Here is a 19,111-nt window from a genome sequence, read left to right as displayed (position 1 = left end):
CGAAGACGCCGTCAGAAAGCAAGGACTGGCCGCCGTCTGAGGAAGGGGGGGGGGGGGGTATTGGGGGTTAGTCTCCCGAAACCCGCCACCCCTGAACCCCATCAAGGACATACTAAAGTTTTATCTCTCTCTCTCGTGTCTACTGTGTTAATGTTACGATTATTGCTTTAACCCTCTGAAGTGCAGTGGCCAAGTATACTCGTCTGGGTGCCGATGCACTTTTGGTCGTGCCATATTTTCCACATGCTCCCTGCCTTTTCGGAGCTAATACACGAATGTGGAACATCCCTGTTTAGCTAAAATTGCATGTCGGGACTTTTGTACGCAACGCATGACAGGGCAAAGCTTGTGCGTTGGTGCCTGCTACATCTCTTGTTTTCTGACCTGCCATACCAGCTTAAAAAGCACCCACATTTCTTTTTTTCGAAAAATGAAGAAATTCAAGCACTTACGGACGCTTGTTCGGAGGACTGCAATGTCGATTACGAGGAGTCTTCAAGTGACGGAGACCATGTAACATGGTCTCTGGAACAGTAATAATATTAATTAATGTCATTAAATAGCATATCCTCATTTTTGTTTGAATAACAAGAAAAAAAATCTTTAAATGTTCAGAAACACACCGCCAAAAAGTATCATTTGATTTGAAGCATGCTAAACTATTCGGCTAAAATTTAAATTGTTGCTCAATGGGAGAAGCTCCAGCAGGTGGAAACACTCGGGACCTATTAAGTGTGAACCAGCTAGCCCTAGAACAAGTTCTGCTAAGCTGTGTTCTGATGGAAAGGAGGCAAAATCGTTCATGTGAAGAGGCCCATAGGGTTTCGATGATCTAGGACACCTGGATCCTGCTTTTGTTGGTAAACTTATTATAGGTTTTTTTGCACCTTAAAGGAAAAAGGAAAAAAAAAACAGCAAGCAATTCCTTTGGCTTTAAACTCTAGTAATGCTGTAACGGGCTTCATGGCTAGATAGGCTGCATCTAGCCATGAAATTGCATTCATTCACTGCGATGGCAGTAGTATTCTCCTACAATGGAGACCGCCATCTTGTTTTGCCTTGCTTCTTCCTGAAATAATTGTGCTCAGCCACTACGACGGAGAGTGAGAGCGATTGTGCAGAGGAAGAGGTGCTACTTTCTGCAACCCTTCAGGGAGCACGGCTCGGCCATTTTGGGGAAGGAGACAGAGAACGGAAAGGAGCGGCAAGAGATTGTCGCAGCCGCAGGACCCATTCCAAAAGGCCAGGAGTGGTTAGCCGAGGGAGAGGAGCATGCTGCGGCATAGTAATGCATCAACTTAAATACAGGCACGAATAGCTCTGTTCTTCGAGTCTGTCCAGAGCGTCACACCTTGAGCTGATTGCCAAGTGCTCTTGCACGATAGCGCAGCAGTTAGTGCGTCTGGTTCCCAAGTGCACATTGCTGCAGTAACACGAGTTCAAATACCACCGGTGTCAGTTGCGACGAAAGACGGTTATGGTTGGGTGACTGCGACAGCGGTGCGTATGTAGGGAGCCCTAGGAAGTGGCAGCACGCAGCTGCAGTAGGCAGGAGCACGCCCGGCGCCTTGCATGCAGCTGCTGCAGGCGCCTTCTTCGAGATTGATGATCATATTACCCTGCTTATCTTTCAGTGCATACATCTTGGTTTGTCTTACGCCAAGTTTTCTTACTGATTTCATCCTGTGTCTATTTTTTTTACTGCTTCCTCAGTCTTTCTTACGTTATAATTTCGAATATCCCTTATTTTCTCATTGTTTATCAGTTTTGACAGTTTTACGAATTCTATCTGATCTCTTGAGTTGGACACTTTCATTCTTTATCGTTTCTTTATTAGGTCCATGATTGCTCGGGAGAGCTTATCTATTGGTTGCCTTGGTGCCTTACCTCCCACTTCGATTGCTGCTTCTGAAGCCAGCCTAGTTCCAGTTTTATTCATTACTCTATGCCATCTTCACCTCGCTGCTTTTACCCTTGCAGCGCCTACGTTGGCCTGTTTATTCTTCAGCAATTTTAGTCTATCTTTCTTTAAATTGAGGTGAATCCTAGACCTCGCTAACCTATGGTCACTGCACTTTACTCTACCTAACACTTCTACATCCTTTACTATGCTGGGATCGGCAGAAAGTTTCAAATCAATTTCATTTCTTGTTTCACCTTTAGGGCTTTTTCGGGTCCATTTTTTGTTGCTACGCTTCCTGAAGAAGGTGTTCATTATTCGCAGCAATTCGCAGCTTATTCCTTCCCGCGAATTCTACCAACATCTCTCCTCTAGTGTTTCTAGAATCGACGCCGTAGTTGCCAATTGCTTGCTCACTAGTCTACTTTCCCCCCACTTTTGCATTGACATCGCCCATTACTACAGTATACTGAGTTTACACTTTTCTCATTGCTAATTCAACATCTTCATAAAACTGATCTACTTCATCATCATCATGACTGGAGGTTGGAGCATAGGCTTGTAATACCTTTAATCTATACCTCTTATTAAGTTTTATTACGACTACTGCTTCTCCCTCATTAGTGCTGTAGAATTCGTCAATGTTACCTGCTATGTCTTTATGGATTATGAATCCTACTCCGTACTGCTTCTTATCTGAAAGTACTCTAAAGCAGAGGACATGGCCATTAGCACTATATAAGCCTCACCAGTTCTAACCTCACTAAGGCCACTGATATCCTAAACAATGCCTGACAGTTCCTCAAAGAGGCCTGCTAAGCTAGCTTCACCCAGGAGAGTTCGGGTGTTAAATGTTGCGAGGGTCAATTTCCAATGGCGGCCTGTCCGAGTCCAGAGATTCTTAGCCCTCTCTGCTTCGTCACAGGTCTGACCGCCGCCTTGCTCAGGAGTTCCGCAGCTGCTGGGGACTGAGGGCTATTGGTTGATTTGGTTGATCGAATGAGTCATTTAGGAGTGGCCGAATACTGCGCTGTTTTTAGGCTTCCTCCGTTCCTGAGAGCATGTTCAATTCTATCCATATTAAAGTTCCTTATGTCAGCTATCTTACGCTTGTTGATTAACTTAGAAATTTCTGCCAGTTCTATTCTAGCTGTAGGGTTAGAGGCTTTCATACATTGGCGTTTCTTGATCAGATCTTTCGCCTCCTGCGTTAGCTTACTGGCATCCTGTCAAACGGAGTTACCACCGACTTCTATTGCACAATCCTTAATGATGCCCATAAGATCGTCGTTCATATCTCTAACACTAAGGTCCTCTTCCTGAGTTAAAGCCGAATACCTGTTCTGTAGCTTGATCCGGAATTCTTCTATTTTCCCTCTTACTGCTAACTCATTGATCGGCTTCTTATGTACCAGTTTCTTCCGTTCCCTCCTCAAGTCTAGGCTAATTCGAGTTCTTACCATCCTATGGTCACTGCAGCGCACTTTGCCGAGCACGTCCACATCTTGTATGATGCCAGGGTTAGCGCAGAGTATAAAGTCTATTTCATTTCTGGTCTCGCTATTCGGAACTAGGAAGAAACTAGGAATAGAATAGAATAAACTAGGAATAGGCAAGAATCAGATGTATGCGTTAAGAGATAAAGCCGGCAATATCATTACTAATATGGATGAGATAGTTCAAGTAGCTGAGGAGTTCTATAGAGATATGTACAGTACCAGTGGCACCCACGACGATAATGGAAGAGAGAATAGTCTAGAGGAATTTGAAATCCCACAAGTAACGCCGGAAGAAGTAAGGAAAGCCTTGGGAGCTATGCAAAGGGGGAAGGCAGCTGGGGAGGATCAGGTAACGGCAGATTTGTTGAAGAATGTTGGGCAGATTGTTCTAGAAAAACTCGCCACCCTCTATACGCAATGCCTCATGACTTCGAGCGTACCGGAATCTTGGAAGAACGCTAAAATAATCCTAATCAACAAGAAAGGAGACGCCATGGACTTGAAAAATTATAGACCGATCAGCTTACTGTCCGTTGCCTACAAAGTATTTACTAAGGTAATCGCAAACAGAATCGGGAACACCTTAGACATCTGTCAACCAAAGGACCAGGCTGTATTCCGTAAAGGCTACTCAACAATAGACCACATTCACACTATAAATCAGGTGATAGCGAAATGTGCGGAATATAACCAACCCTTCTATATAGATTTCATTGATTACGAGAAAGCGTTTGATTCAGTCGAAGCCTTAGCAGTCATGGAGGCATTACGGAATCACGGTGTAGACGAGTCGTATGCAAAAATACTCCATAAAGAAAGCAACAAAATCCCAATAAAGAAAGGCGTTCTCCAATGCTATTCCCAGCGTGTTTACAGGATGTATTCAGAGACCTGGAGTGGGAAGAATTGGGGATAAGAGTTAATGGAGAATACCTTAGTAACTTCCGATTCGCTGATGATATTGCCTTGCTTAGTAACTCAGGGGACCAACTGCAATGCATGCTCACTGACCTGGAGAGGCAAAGCAGAAGGTTGGGTCTGAAAATTAATCTGCAGAAAACTAAAGTAATGTTTAATAGTCTCGGAAGAGAACAGCAGTTTACGATAGGTAGCGAGACACTGGAAGTGGTAAAGGAATACATCTACTTAGGACAGGTAGTGACCGCGGATCCGGATCATGATACTGAAATAATCAGAAGAATAAGAATGGGCTGGGGTGCGTTTGGCAGGCATTCTCCGATCATGAACAGCAGGTTGCCATTATCCTCCAAGAGAAAAGTGTATAACAGCGGCGACTTACCAGTACTCATGTACGGGGCAGAAACCTGGAGGCTTACTAAGAAAGTTCTATTTAAATTGAGGACGACGCAATGAGCTATGGAACCAATAATGATAGGTGTATCGTTAAATAGCAGATTGGGTGAGGGAACAAACGCGAGTTAATGACACCCTAGTTGAAATCAAGAAAAAGAAATGGGCATGGGCAGGACATGTAATAAGGAGGGAAGATAACCGATGGTCATTAAGGGTTACGAACTGGATTCCAAGGGAAGGGAAGCGTAGCAGGGGACGGCAGAAAGTGAGGTGGGCGGATGAAATTAAGAAGTTTGATGGGACAACATGGCCACAATTAGTACACGACCGGGGTAGTTGGAGAAGTATGGGAGAGGCCTTTGCCCTGTAGTGGGCGTAACCAGGCTGATGATGATGATGACGATGAATACTGCACCAGGGTGGCGAATGGCTGTTCCGGTGAGGGAGGGCTTTTGTTGAATCTTAGTGGGTCTTCCTGATTGGATTAGCATAGCCTCACTGGCTGTCGGCACTTTTGCCGGTGTCAGGCGCCAATGCAAGCCTGGAGATGTTCGTCCTCTTTAGCGTATGCTAAAGTAGGCTTTGAAGGATGCTAAAGTTGCTGCTAAAGCGGATATGCCATCACCGCGCGTATGCAACGTCAGCACTGCCCGGTTGGATGGCGGTAGATTTGAATTGCGATAGAGTTATTCGGACACATCACACATGAACACATCACACTCGATGAGCGCGGACACTCACTCTCAAGAGGAGGAGTGAGAAACGAAGAGGGAAATGTAGGTAGGGTAGCCCGCTTGGCTACCCTACGCTCGCTATCAAGACGATGGTGTAAGCAAGCGCGGCAGAAGCAGTGATTAATAAAGGGAAAATGAGACATCCATCCAAACGTAGCAAATTGCTTCAATGGAAACCCATGCGGGTTCCTCGAAAGAAAAGCCTCGCAGTTCAAGAAAAACTGGCAGTGGCTTAGCTCGGCTATGCCAGGATATACGTAGCGCAAGCTAAGGCATAGCATGGTTAGCCTGGTTAATATTGATTGCAAGTCCAGGATAGTCTGGTTGTCTAGCTATGTTGCGGCGTTTAGCCAGTCGTTCGGCGCGCTGTTCGTCTGTTTCCCGGGCGATTCGTTTCCTCTTCATCTCGTTCCGATGTCAATTCCAGGCCTCCTCCTGCTTATCAGAATTGTCGCCGTCCATACTGCCGCCTCAACTGTAGTTGCTGCACACACGAGCTCTCCTTTTCAATCCTCCGATATGTTATCAGGCATGCGACGCAGCTGGCGAAGCGAGCGGAGGCGAACGCAACGACGAGGAACGCGGTGTGCGGTCATGTGCCTCTTTGGAGCACGGCCACGGCGATATCGCAAGTTCGCGGCCAGTAAACCTTTCGCTTTAAAATTCGTCCTGGTCCGGGCAAATTTTTCTTCAACTGCGAGGCTTTTATTTCGAGGAAACCGTATCGGTTTCCTTTGTAGCAATTTGCTACGTTTGGGTGGATGTTTCATATTCCCTTTATTAATTCTATCCACCTTGCGGGCTTCCGAAGAACTATAACGTCAGCAGCAGTGAGCGAAGTGACCATCGCGCGGTCTACTCCTTCAACGCAAGAGCGGCGAGAACACAGCGCACACATGAGTCGTTAGCAGATCCCTTTCAACATACGGCGCGCGCGGCCGTGCGAAGTGTGCACTAGTTAGCGGAGTCGAAGCCGACCCCCTCCCTCCCGTGCTGCCTCCCCGCTTTCCTCCATATATGGCGCGCGAGATTGAACCGCGATCGCCAGCTCCCCTTGCGCGCGGTCGCGAAATGCGCAGTTGCTGCCGGAGCACAACGCCGCCTATTCTCCACTCCTTCCCTCCCATCCCCCCATGCACGGCCTTTCGCGCGACGGAGGACGGCGCGTTTGTTCTCCGCTTTCCACCATCGCGCGCGCGAGATTGAGCCGCGATTGTCGGCTTTCCTCGCGTACCTTCAAGATACAGCCATAGATGATACGACGCGCACGACTCCCGCGCGCCTCAAATCGAGTTTGATGTGTTCGTGTTTGCTTGTGCGCACTGACACCATGCTTGTTAATTCAGTTGGCCAGTGAATGTTTCCAAGTTTATAGGACCAATAAAACTACTATCCTTACTTCGTATAACTGTCTACTAATATTAATATAGCTGCCTTTGGGCGAAACTGCGATGTTTTATGCGTACATATTAATATATGCACTACATGTTTATAGTATTGGGGCGTTAGCCGAGAAATGAAGGAGGCAGGCCACAAACAGCCAACGTTTAGTTTCAGTGGTTTGCACTGCGTCGCAAAAGGTGAGCGAGTATACCTAGGTTCCATGCAAGGCCTAGGTTCCGCAAAACCTGTCCCGAAAATAACCCCTGAAAACAATTCCTGCCTACGGCAAAGTTTCTCCTAAACTAGTCAATGGTGTGCATGTTTACTCAATCTGCCGTAAAATCCGTCTGAGAGCACCCTTTTATTCAAATGAAAAAAGAAAACATTCACTTCTGACACTGTTCTTTTGACCCCGATGATCCAGTCTCACAAGCCAAAGCAGTCCTGGTCTTAGTGACCGGCTAGACGCCTGGCGCGACACGCGTTCACCAGACAGCGCACTTGCGAGCGGGGCTCATGGCCATGCCTGGCGCGCAGCCGAAGGCAGTCGTGAACTTGGCGAAGTTCATTAGCGGGATGTTGACCCGAAGCCTGCCAGGCATCTCGCCAAACTTGAGTTTACGTATCCAGACATCGCGGTTCGGATTGTCGCACAGTTCCACAGCGTAGAGGATGAAGAACAGCTGTTCCATGTCGAACTGTTTCTCGTCCACGGAGATCTTGAGCCTGTCGGCCCCGTCTTTCGACATGAGAACCTTCATGTACATGTCGTGAAGCGGACCGATGATGGCGTTGTCCGCGATGTTCTCTTCCAGCCTCATCTTGGCTTCAAAGTTGTCCCCGATGAGATCTCGTATCTCGACGTAGTACTGGTCCTGGAAGCAAAGCTCCAGCTGCGAGAACTTGCTAATCTCGTCAGAGTTCCACCAAGTGGCCACTGCGAGGTTGTGGTCCACGGAGGCGCCGCGCCGGTCCACGGCCCCGAACATGCCTCGTAAGACTTCAGCAAGGACAAGTGGGAAGAGTACCGGGTCAATGTTCTTGCTGATGTCGTTGAGGAAGGCAATGTTTGCGTGTGGAATGAAGAGTACGTTGCGGCCAAAGAAGTACTCTTGTCCAGGTGTAAGGGCTGTGTGGTCGTACCTCGCATCGAGGTCGTCTTTGGGAGGCTTGGTCTCCCAGTAGACGTTCATAGTGCTAGCCTGAAGGTCACGAAAGCTCTCGACGAGGTGGCTTGGGTCCAAGGGCTGAGCGTTGAAGTTGTAGTAGCTCGCGACGGTGTTGATGTCGTCTGAGCTTCCCAGGAAGATGAAACGCATGTTTTCGATCTTGTCGACGCCAATTCCGATCGCTGAACGGTCCAGCCACGAAGAAGAGGAAAGGAGGCGATCCGTCATGCTACTCTTGAGCTGGACTTCGAGGCTGTTCATGCTGTAGTCATAGTGCTTCAAAAGCAGTGTAGAGTTGTTCTTGCTGAAAGTCATCCGGCCGAAAAAACGCATCCCGTGCTTGTAGAGTCGTTCTAGTAAGTGCATGCAAGCCTGAAGCCGGTCCGGAACGAACTCCAAGTAGTCGTCATGACTCAGGCGCAGCAACGGGCTGGCAACTTTGGCCAGAAGCGGGGACATGTGCACAACGAGGCGGTAGCCCAGGTAGTTCAGAAGAGTCAATGTATCTGTCTCATTCAGGATGGCGGCCAGCTTACTGATGTACTCATTGTTCATGACGGCCACTGGTTTGTCGTTGTCGAACGTCTCGATGTCTTGAAAAAGGATCGTAAGGTACTCCTTCCAGTCCCACTTTCCCTTGCGGTCAAGTTGTCCGACGCGGTTGAGCCTGTGCTGGAAATCGGCGAAATGTGGTGCGCCGATTACGCTTTGGAGTTTCTTCTCGAGAAAGGCTATCGCTTCCGCCTGCTCCGATACGTCTTGCTTCTTGTTGAGGAGCGACAACGCGAGAGCTACCTTCTCAGTGAAGTTCTCCGGCGATTCGTCGAGGTGCGCCAGGTTGTATCTTTTGAGAGTGAGGCTCGGCGCGTCTATGTGAACCGAGTAGCCGCGATCGTCCTCAAAAGATTTACGCAGGAACACCCTGGCGAAAGCGAAGACGCCGAGGTCGCGATCAACGAACGCCGAGATGGTGACGATGTTGGCACCGCGCGGAGCCTTCTTGTACGGCCAGCTGCCAAGGTTATACTCCTGCAGAAGACTGCGGAGCGACGTGAGGTTTTTGTCGTTCTTCTCTTCGGACTGGCACTTCGGCAGCAGGGAGATAGCTTGATGCAGGAACACGCCCGGGTACTTATGGTAGCGTTCTTCGTTCTCCTTGAGGTACTGCCGGAAGAACTTCTCGACGTCCATCATCATCATGCCGGCCGTTCGCTCACGGTAGGCCCTCGACTGCACGTCCAAGTCCCGCGACATCCAGTGCCTAGAGCACACGTACGCGTAGAAGTCCGAGCACGGGTTGACGCTCGAGTTTAGCCTGCCTCGAAGGTAGTTCTCGGCCCAGACGCACACGTCGCTCTGGCAGCTGGATTCGGTCAGCAGCAGCTTTCTCTCGTGCCTGCCGAGGTGCCGGCTGTCCGCGCCGGCTAGGCTGCTGCCGTCACCGGTTTCCGAGCCGTTGCCGCCACGCCACATCATCGCCATGGAGTTGTTAAACAGCGCCATGATGGCTCCTCCCGCTTGCAGCTTGTAGGAGGTGACGGCGACGCCCATGATGACCATGAGGAGTCCCACGCTGCACACGACCACGTACGGCAGCCGGCTGGGGGAGCGGGCCGCCAGAACCTGCGGCGGCGACCGTGCCCGGGCAGTCGAGCATCTGGGCTCTGGCGGCGGCGACGTCGAGCCCGACAGCTCCTCCGACCGCGAGGAGTCCGCGACGCTGGCCTCCCCGCCGTCGTACCCCTCGAAGTCGTCGTCGCGGCGTAGACTGGCGGCAACAATGGACATGACGGCGCGGTACCTTGGCTGGCTGACCGCGGCGCCGGCGATTCTTCTTCTGTGGCTCGCGCAACCGCCGCGCGCAGATGGCGCGCGATTTATTCTTGTTCTTGCGTCCAAACACAGGCGCACACCCACTGTACGGGGGACTGACCAAGAAGTATAGGCGTATGTGTATTTATTAGATGTGTATTTATTACGATGATGCACACATTTTTTTTTTGCTGTTGACTAAGTAAAGGTTTCTTCTCTCTCTTGCTGTTGTCGTTGTTTTCGTTTACAAATGGCGCTGTAAGAGTTGGGGTCGGGCATGAAATAGGCTGGTACCCTGGCCTGTGCCGTCGTCCGACTCTACCACGCTGAAGACGTTGAAGGGAGGGACTTGTTCTCACCGAGAACGAGGAATATGGGATTTATTTACAATATCTACATGAAGGGTGGAGAACGTTACATTTCATCAGTCTAGCATGACTGGAAGAAAATGCAAACCGAACAGCCGACAATGGCTGTTTAAATGGCCCTGAAACGGTTCGGACAAATTTTCTCTGCGCGTAGTGTACAGCTTAAGTAGAACATTCGCGCCACAATTTATGTTAAGCGTTACGTATTAATGGAGCTGTAAGCGATTACAAGTTACCCTTCTCCCTAGCCATGCTTTTCCTCCTCAACTCGTTCGCCGAGCCATCGCGGCTAAGCTCCGCCTTCACTCGTTCTGCGTCACGATGCGACGTCACATCGTCCACTTCCCGTTGTTTTGTAGCCTGCCCCTATGCGCGGGAAACCTCTCCGCTAGCCGCATGGCCGTCGACCCCGAGCGAGAGCTATCGAAGCAGCGTGCGTTGCGAGCATTCTGTCGCAGCGGCGAACGTGTCTGGTATTCCGGTAACCACACACTATAGCGGAACGTTTCGATGGAACGGTGGAAGCATAAACTCATGCTGATAAAGGAACTTTAGCGTAGACGTACGTGAGCTGCCTGATCGGTCTCCACGGTCCAGCCACCCGTTGGCGCAGAGCTTAACCAGCCAAAGAGCTAATATTTCTCTAACCAAGTGTAAAACATTTTAAACATTTACGAAAACACCATGTCAACGATTACACACCTGCGAAAAATTTACACCAGCAGCAAAGAATACATTTCGTTACTGATACTGTGTGTGGTTGAGCTCTGTGCCACCGGGTGGTTGCTCCGTGCAGACCATTCACATTTGCGCTTCTGTTCAACCCATGAAACGACACGCAAAGGGACACGGCCTGGCCCTGTCCCCTTTGCGCTTGCGTTTACCCTAATACCGGACTCGCGAAACGCTATTGCCTTAGTAATCTTCCGGTGTAAAGTGACGGCCGCACTCGTGCAAATCATGGCGCCGATCGGATAGCGGCAGTCAGATGCGCTGCAGCCAGTCCGCTCGTCTACTGGCTTGCAGAGGGACACGATGTCACAGCTTGACATATTGCCGCCAGTCGCTACGTTTGCAGTCCACAACGCAACAAAGTCGAATCATAGCGCTCGCGAAAAAACAGACCGACACTGACGGTGGAGCTCTCGTCAAAGACGGAGCACGTTGTAACAGAAGCAGACGAGACTTGCTGTGTGCCGGAAGGGCTAAAGTGCACTGAAAAAGTGCTCTTGTGCATTCCCTTTATGTTACTTTCTTTCTATAAAAACAAATTAACTAACATTCCAACTATTACGAACAGCATTTGTTTACCATAAAGTTGGGAAAATTATCGATCACGCGCCCTGGTCAGCCAATCGGATAGCTCACCCCACTGACGTCATATGGGTGATTTGCGTCATATGGGTAGGGGCGGCTTAAAATTCCGCCGCGCAGGGTGCTGCGATCGGCAGCGATGTGCATTTTTAGAACCTTATAATAAATTACACGCTTTACGTGGAGCACTTAGATACGTCAATCAATGATCAGAAGGACCTACTCTAACGACTCAGTACGTTTGTAGAAAATCGTCAAAATCGTTTCAGGGTCCCTTTAAAAACGCTCTGCTTTTCCTAGATCCCTAGGCGAGGGAAACCTGCCGCTGCACCTTCGACCAATGGGAGCGTCCAAAGTCATCGTAGTCGACCGCCTTTGAGGGGGAGGGTTCACCCACTCACTTCCGCACTTTGGTTTCACTGAACACACCGAGGTGAGAGGGTTCTCGTAGACAGAGGTCTTGACACAAGCAGGCGCCTCTTGATCCCAGAGCTGATGCCAGAGTCAGTAGCCGCCGCGTCTGTCCATTGACTGTGACGACTTCTGGGGCCCGTGAGAAAACACCGCAAAACATCCTTTTCCAGGAGTTCTCTCGCTCCAAGCAAACCGCGAAGACGACAGCGAATCGACTAACAATACACGGTCCACCGAACGTGGCTAGACATGCCGGCGCCGTTGGGCTGTTGAGGCGCATTGTTGTCTTTACAAAGCGAGTCGTCGCAGCGGGCCGGGAAAATTTTGCAGGTCGGTACTCCTGCAGGCCGATCGTAACAGCGCGTACCCACGAATGGGGATTGGCCAAGAAGGAGGGAGTTCCTTTAAGGGGAGCGAACCTTAACGTTAAGTATTACTTGCTATTTGAACCATGGCGGGGGATAGATGAATAAGTGGGTGGAATCAGACGGAGGAAGGGAGATAAAACTTACGAGAGAAACTAAGCGAGGGAATATAAGCTAATTTCCTTGGTTGTTGGCCACGCTAATTGTGTATGCACAGGGTACTTTACCGTATCTGTAAATCTCGTGTTGGGGGTTCTTTGAGTATTTCTCGCTTAGAGCTCGAATTAACGCTTGCCTTATGTCTTTGTGGTGTGTTTCATGCATGTTGCGAGGTATTGGAGCGACTGGGATAAGGTCTTGAAGAAGTGGCAGTAATCGGGCTTTCGCGTCCGACCCTGCTATGAAGTTTTCCCGCTGTACGCGAGTTTGTGAAGGACTGCTCTGCCTGTTGAGCCAGCTTAAGGCGTTACAGCTGGCCGGGCCTGTGCGCTTCGCTCATTTCTAAGGAGCTGCTACGGAGGGCATGTTTGAGGAGTGTCCTGGTCGAGGTCATACTGGGAAGTCCTAGTGCGCTCCTCCTTGCTCTTCTGATGATGATATTGAGTTTTCTCAATTTCAATGATTCTATCACCTGCCATAGCCGAATATTTTCTTTATGTCCACTGCAACACGAAGGCCTCTCCCAGCAATCTCCAATTATCCCTGTCTCGCACTATCTGATTCCAAGTTATGTCTGCTAATTTCGTCGCAACACCTAATTCTTTGCCGTCCTGCACTGCGCTTATCTTCCGTTGGCACCTATTCTGTAACGCTGACAGACCATCGGTCATCCGCCCTACGTATTACATGAACCGCCCGTGCAGCTACGTTTTTTCTTCTTAATGCCAACTACAATATCGGTTGCGTCCGTTTGCACTCTAATCCACACCAATTAGTAGGAGCATACCGAGACACAAAGATACATTTCTGAACGAAGGGTGCAGACAGGTTTGGCTAAGGCTTCCCTGGCAGGCCTTGTGTTTACACACCTTCCAACTACGCGCGTGGGCTTCGGCACTTCGGTCAAGTTCCTAAGGTACGCCCTTTTGTGACGTCTAAATCAAATCTAACATCTCCCACAGAATTGCAACACTAGTTACTATATACCCTCGAAGCAGAAAAAAATTGTAAAAGAAGTAACATGGGAAGTCACATTGACGAGACTACGATGTCGTGTCCCACCCATAAATTTATTTATTGATTATTTATTTATTTCACTATTCATAGTGGCCAAAAGGGCGTTACAGAGGCTGTTGGCACAATGAATAAGGTGAATATGAGTACAAATGACTAGGTGAGTTTGAGCGACCCGTAGAAGACAAGGTTTAGCATTTAGCGGGTCTTAAAAACATTATCTAAACCCGACTGGAGAATAACAGTAAATAGGTTAATAGAACTATTAATTACAGTAGGCCAGTCGTTAATATATATCAGGAATAATAACGGGCCCAAGAGCCATGAGGAACACCTGGCATCGCAGCACAGGGGGGGATGCAGGAGCATTACCTATTACAACCTGGGTACGGTTGGTAAGGAACCATTCAATTCATTTCAGAATCTAAATTAGGGTCGTTACATTAAGCATACTAATATTAAGAAGCAGTAAATGATAAGACGTCCACCGATCTGGTCTATGTGTCATTTCTCCTCTGTCAGTTTTGGAACAAATTAGAAGCGATTGAACACTGCTTACTGGGCTGCGGATGTTCACTCGCTTACCTGAGGGAAAGGTCCTCGCAAATTACTGTGCGACAGCTCGGCCTGCTCTTGAGGTCTCATGTGCGGCTGCTTTGGGCGCTGTTAGGCTCGGCCTGCAGGGGTACTGCTCTGCAAAGCTATTTCAGCCCGCTGCACGTGTTTCGATCGACCCGCGGTGGGGGCGCCCTTCAGAGAACCAGCGAGGACAGTGCTAACCAACCATGAACTTACTTCAGAGAACTGCGGGCTAAGGCAGCAAGAAGAGTTCCCCGCCCCCCTCAACAGGGGTGCCTTGCGGTGCAGGGGACCCAGGATTCGTCACAGTCTGCTGACACACGTGGCGACTACAGGAGAAAGGCAGCTCTGGAATTTACAGGCGCCGGCTGGGGTCGGGCGTGACCACCTGGCTACGGGGACGCAAGACAATGGACACCACGACGGCCGCGTTGCGTAGTTTAGCTCCGAGTGCTGCGAAGCTTGTCTGCCCTCGGAGGGGGGCAGTGAAAGTGCGTACGTGTGTGTGTGAGCCCTCCTCCTCCAAAAATCCGGGTAGTCTACGATGACGTCGAACGATGACGTCGAACGGAGTGTGTATAAGCAGCTGTTTGTCGCTGCTACAGTGTACTCGTCGTCGTGCTCGTGAGCTGCGTGCTCGTCAGTGTGTTTGTAGCTTCGTGATCGTATGCTGTATGCTTCGTTTTGCGGGCTCAATTGGGGAGCCACGCTTAGAATGTCGAATGTATCTCTTGTTTAAACTGTAAATACTGTAAATAAATCCTGTACGCCTAGTTCCTCCCAAGTTCCTCTCTACGACATTCAACCCTTACAAATGGTGGCAGCGGCGAGATCGTCCGACAAATCTTACAGCGCTACTGTGCTGGTACACTCACGCATGGATGGACGCATCGTTATGGAGAACTGAGACAGAGAAAGAGATTTGAATATCCAATCGACTTTATTGCTAATTGCATCGGTAATTTGATTGCTCCCTCGTCGTGTTTCATATATCGTGATATTCTTCCCTTTTATGCTACCAGAATGACTAATAACACAGCTATCTCCATATACGTTAGTCGCTTTCACCTATATGTCCTAATTTAATATTTCTAAAATTATATCCCGAATGCCAGTGCAGTTGAGTCTCACCATGTTTGCATTTCTTTAAAAAAAATGGCGATGCTGCGGTATCGCACTTCCCTCCTTCAAAGAGCACAACACGTACCGCACTACGTACGTGCTTCTGAAAGCAGTTGTTACAATATCCTCACTTTCGCGGACGGCGGATTGTGAACGGTATTACATACACCAGCCAAGAACGAGAATAAAGGGGGTTAACCGAGGGGCCCGATTTTTATTAATCAGATCATGAGAAGCCAACTAACGAAGACACCAAGGAAAACACCGGGGAAATTACTGGCAGTTACTAATTGAATTAAATAAATGATAAATTAATGGCAGTGAAAGTGGATGAAAAAAAAAACAACTTGCCGCAGGAGGAAAACGATCCCGCGTCTTCGCATTACGCCTGCGATGCTCTAACCAATTGGGCTACCGCGGTGCGGTTTCCCCATCCACTTTCTTGGGTGTTTATGTGTTACTAGTAGAACTAACCTTGGGAGTGTTAGCCAGCGCCACCAATCACAAACCTTGGCGGCGGAAGTGGAACATTCCTTTGCCGCAGGCGTCACGAGTACGTGATCTTTCTGGGTGAAGACAACTGGTCAGAAAGACCCAGAAAGATCACGTACTCGTGACGCCAGCGGCGGCAGAAAGGATGTTCCACATCCGCCGCCAAGGTTTGTGAGTGGTGGCGCTGGTTAACACTCCCAAGGTTAGTTCTAGTAGTAATACATAAATACCCAAGAAAGTGGGTGGAGAAACCTCGCCGAAATTGGGATAACGTCAAATTTCTGGCACTGCAAGATGAGAAAAATAACAACAGTGTTGAAACCCTGATATTATTAGGTTTGCATGCAATTTGGAGATTACGAACTGACTACGTCCTAGCTCTAAGAAAACGCGAAACCTGCGTGGACGCACTTTTGTGATGCTTTTGCATATACAAGTTCGCTGCTGGGTGGCGAAGAAGGCTTTAACTAGAGATGGCAGGTGTGGCAAAAGCGCCTGCAGCAAAGGCGGGTACTTAATAGATGTGCGATTCCCTCTCTCCTTGTGTTAGAAATACTGTAAAAAAAAGAACGCTTCAATGCATGGTACATGCTATGTTAAAAAATATAAGGAAGACAGAGAATAATAATAATAATAATAATAATAATAATAATAATAATAATATAAAAGCCGTGGTAGCTCAATTGGCTAGACCATATCACGCGTAATGCGAAGACGTGGGATCATTCCCCACCTGCACCAAATTGTTTTTCACCCGCTTTCATTGCCATTAATTGATCATTTCTTTAATTCAATTAGTAAGTACAAGTAATTTTCCCTGTGCTTTCCTTGGTGTCTTTGTTTGTTGGCTTATCATGATATCATACACCTGCCAAATGATATTTATGTAAGCGTTATTTTTTAAAAATCAAACAGGCTCGGCCCCAACTTAATAATTCACTTTGTTGAGAAACCACAAAATATTTTTTCGGTTGGTTCGACATTTAGGACATTCTTCTAAAATATTCTTACTTGATTCGGACCGAAAATTTCCCTTTTCAAACATAACTGCTCAAAAGATTATTATAAGGACGACATAGTCGATAAAACATGTGAACATTTCTTTGGGATGTGGACGTGGACCTTACAATTTACACCTTACAAATACAGATTCCAAGCAACCCCACACGTCGGAGAGAAGGGTTCATGAGTTGGAAAATATCTTGGGAAGTGAAAGTTTCTCTAACTTGTTTTTACAAAACAAGTCAGTCCAGATGACAGTACCCTCGGCGGGATTCGAACCCGCAATCCCCGGTTTAGGAGACCGATGCCTTATCCGTTAGGCCACGAGAGCGAACGTTCCGGCAATCACTACGAGCCGGCAAGACAGACAAAAAAAAATTCCATAACGCAAAACCTCTGCAGAATTGTGAACTGGTTTATTCCCGGGCAAATTTGATGGCAAAAGTTTTCAATCGAATTCAGAAAAGCCCTGGACCGCCGCGGCCCCTACTCCCGAATGCATCGGAAACAGCGCAAGCCACGCAGCCGGACCAGCGACAGGACAGGTAGCGCCATCTATGAATCTGTTTCGAAACTGTGCCATGATACGCGCCCGCTTGGCACGTCGCCGAATTTTGCCGTTGCTGTTACCCTGCTGCTGGCCTGTCCACCGTGCTCCTTCTAACTGCCGTACTGAGAATCATCATTGTCTCTACTGCCTCATTAGAGAGTTTTAGAATAGGGGCCCCAATATTTTGGGGCCCCAAAGAGCTTTGCGGGTGTTAGCGTTGGGGCACGCAGGAGTGAAGAGCTTTAGAATAGGGCTTTGCGTTTGCAGATAGCGTCTTGCGCTGACAGCGCCACTACGGCGTCTAAGAAAAACGATTAAAAATAATTAAATAAAATATACCATCTTATGATATGAATAGTAATTTTGACTTGCGTGTATTCGCGTTTAATTACAATTTAGAGGTTATTCTTCAAGCAGCAAACAATTAGTTGTGCTTAGTTTGGAGCAACAAAACCAACTTTACGTTCCTTCACCAGCCAAGCTTAGCCATGTTAGGCCTACGAGCCATAAAATCCACACTCGAATTCGGAATCAACGGCGTCTAATGAATCAATCTTCATAACACACGCTAGTTGAGAGAAAGCGATAACTGCAGTCACTTCTCCTAGCTTACGAACTTCACGCATTACCGCGAATCGAACCCAGTTTGGTGCTAGGTTAGAGCCGTCGCTTCGATGGGTGCCGCCATGTTTGTTGACGCAAAGCTTTTGGGAACGCTATTTGAGCTCCCGCTAAATCGGTGAAATAGCGTTCCCAACGCAAAACCCAAACGCAGTTTGCGTCTCGCGCATGCGCAGTGGCTTCGACGCTATTTCTTTGGGGCCCCAAAACGTTTGGGGCCCCTATTCTAAAACTCTCTATTGTGGTGATAATTCGGTGCAGATGCAAGTGGACATGAATGCTTGTCCAGACAGCACCGAGAAAAGTGCACCTACGACGTCTGTACCGGTTCCAAGGTAGGTACTGCAATAGGCGTGGCCGAAGTATCGAGAGTTTCGCGCCAAAATGAGTTTGGCGGGCAGTTTGGCGGGCAGTTTGAATCGGACAGAGCGGGCGTGTAAGTGGCTCGTGATGACCTAGTTCTTAAGTAAATATTTCTTTAATTTTTTTTGTCAGTACGGAATGTGAGCAAAGCGTCGGCGTATCTCCGTGACGTCAGCGGCGCCAAAATTGTTCGTAGATTGTTCCATGTGCATACGACGTTTAATATATTGCCGTTTATGCACTCCTTCCTTTCCTTCAGAAAATTTTCTTCCTTTGGATAAGCTAGATTGTCGGCACAGAAATATGACATCCAGAGATATTGCAAGAGGGAGAGAGAGAGGTCATGTTTACTTCATATGTTCGTCTTTACCTGGATACTCATCTGTTGTTACATGAGGTAGTTTTACAGCGAAGCTGTTAGCCTTTAGTTGGTCGGCACTTTTCTTGTCCGTATTCGTCAGGAAAAATGTCAGCAAATGTGATTATAATTATACGGTCACTCGACGCAAATTTTTGCCATCACAGTCACGTTCCGTATAGACCGTTTATAGCACCGTGGCATGGACGCTGCCATGTTTAAACACGTGAAGGGGTCGCCATTAAGTGCCTCCTTGGCTTCCCGTTCCCGGAAGCGGTCGACGTGCTGTGCAACGCAGAAAAGCGTCGTTTTCGCTTTCTGGGGAATTATTATGCACCAGGAATGCTAAACTTTCAACTGAAAGCGCGAACGGAACATTAGTTTAATATGATAATTTACGCATGATCTCACTTTAGCCTGATGGAGGTGAGCGGATATTTGAAGTCGGCGCGTGTGCGTTTTCTGAGGAAGCGATACGAGATTGCGCGAGCCTCACTCACTCACTCACTCACTCACTCACTCACTCACTCACTCACTCACTCACTCACTCACTCACTCACTCAATCAATCAATCAATCA

The 19,111-nt window shown here is 48.3% G+C and overlaps 1 protein-coding gene and 1 non-coding gene across 2 annotated transcripts; both read right to left on the bottom strand.

The window, feature by feature from the left end:
• Positions 1-7,315: 7,315 nt before the first annotated feature.
• Positions 7,316-9,787, bottom strand: LOC129388022 (neprilysin-2-like). The gene has a single exon (XM_055077986.2). It carries the CDS (start codon positions 9,785-9,787, stop codon positions 7,316-7,318), a length of 2,472 nt encoding a protein of 823 aa, XP_054933961.2.
• Positions 9,788-16,898: 7,111 nt separating this feature from the next.
• TRNAR-CCU (transfer RNA arginine (anticodon CCU)) lies at positions 16,899-16,971 on the bottom strand. The gene has a single exon. It is a non-coding gene; the product is annotated as a tRNA-Arg (tRNA).
• Positions 16,972-19,111: the final 2,140 nt, after the last annotated feature.

This window comes from Dermacentor andersoni, chromosome 10 (assembly GCF_023375885.2).
Source record: "Dermacentor andersoni chromosome 10, qqDerAnde1_hic_scaffold, whole genome shotgun sequence".
NCBI lineage: Eukaryota > Metazoa > Arthropoda > Arachnida > Ixodida > Ixodidae > Dermacentor > Dermacentor andersoni.
Note: the sequence above shows the minus strand (reverse complement) of the source record. Positions and strands in the feature narration are given on the sequence as shown.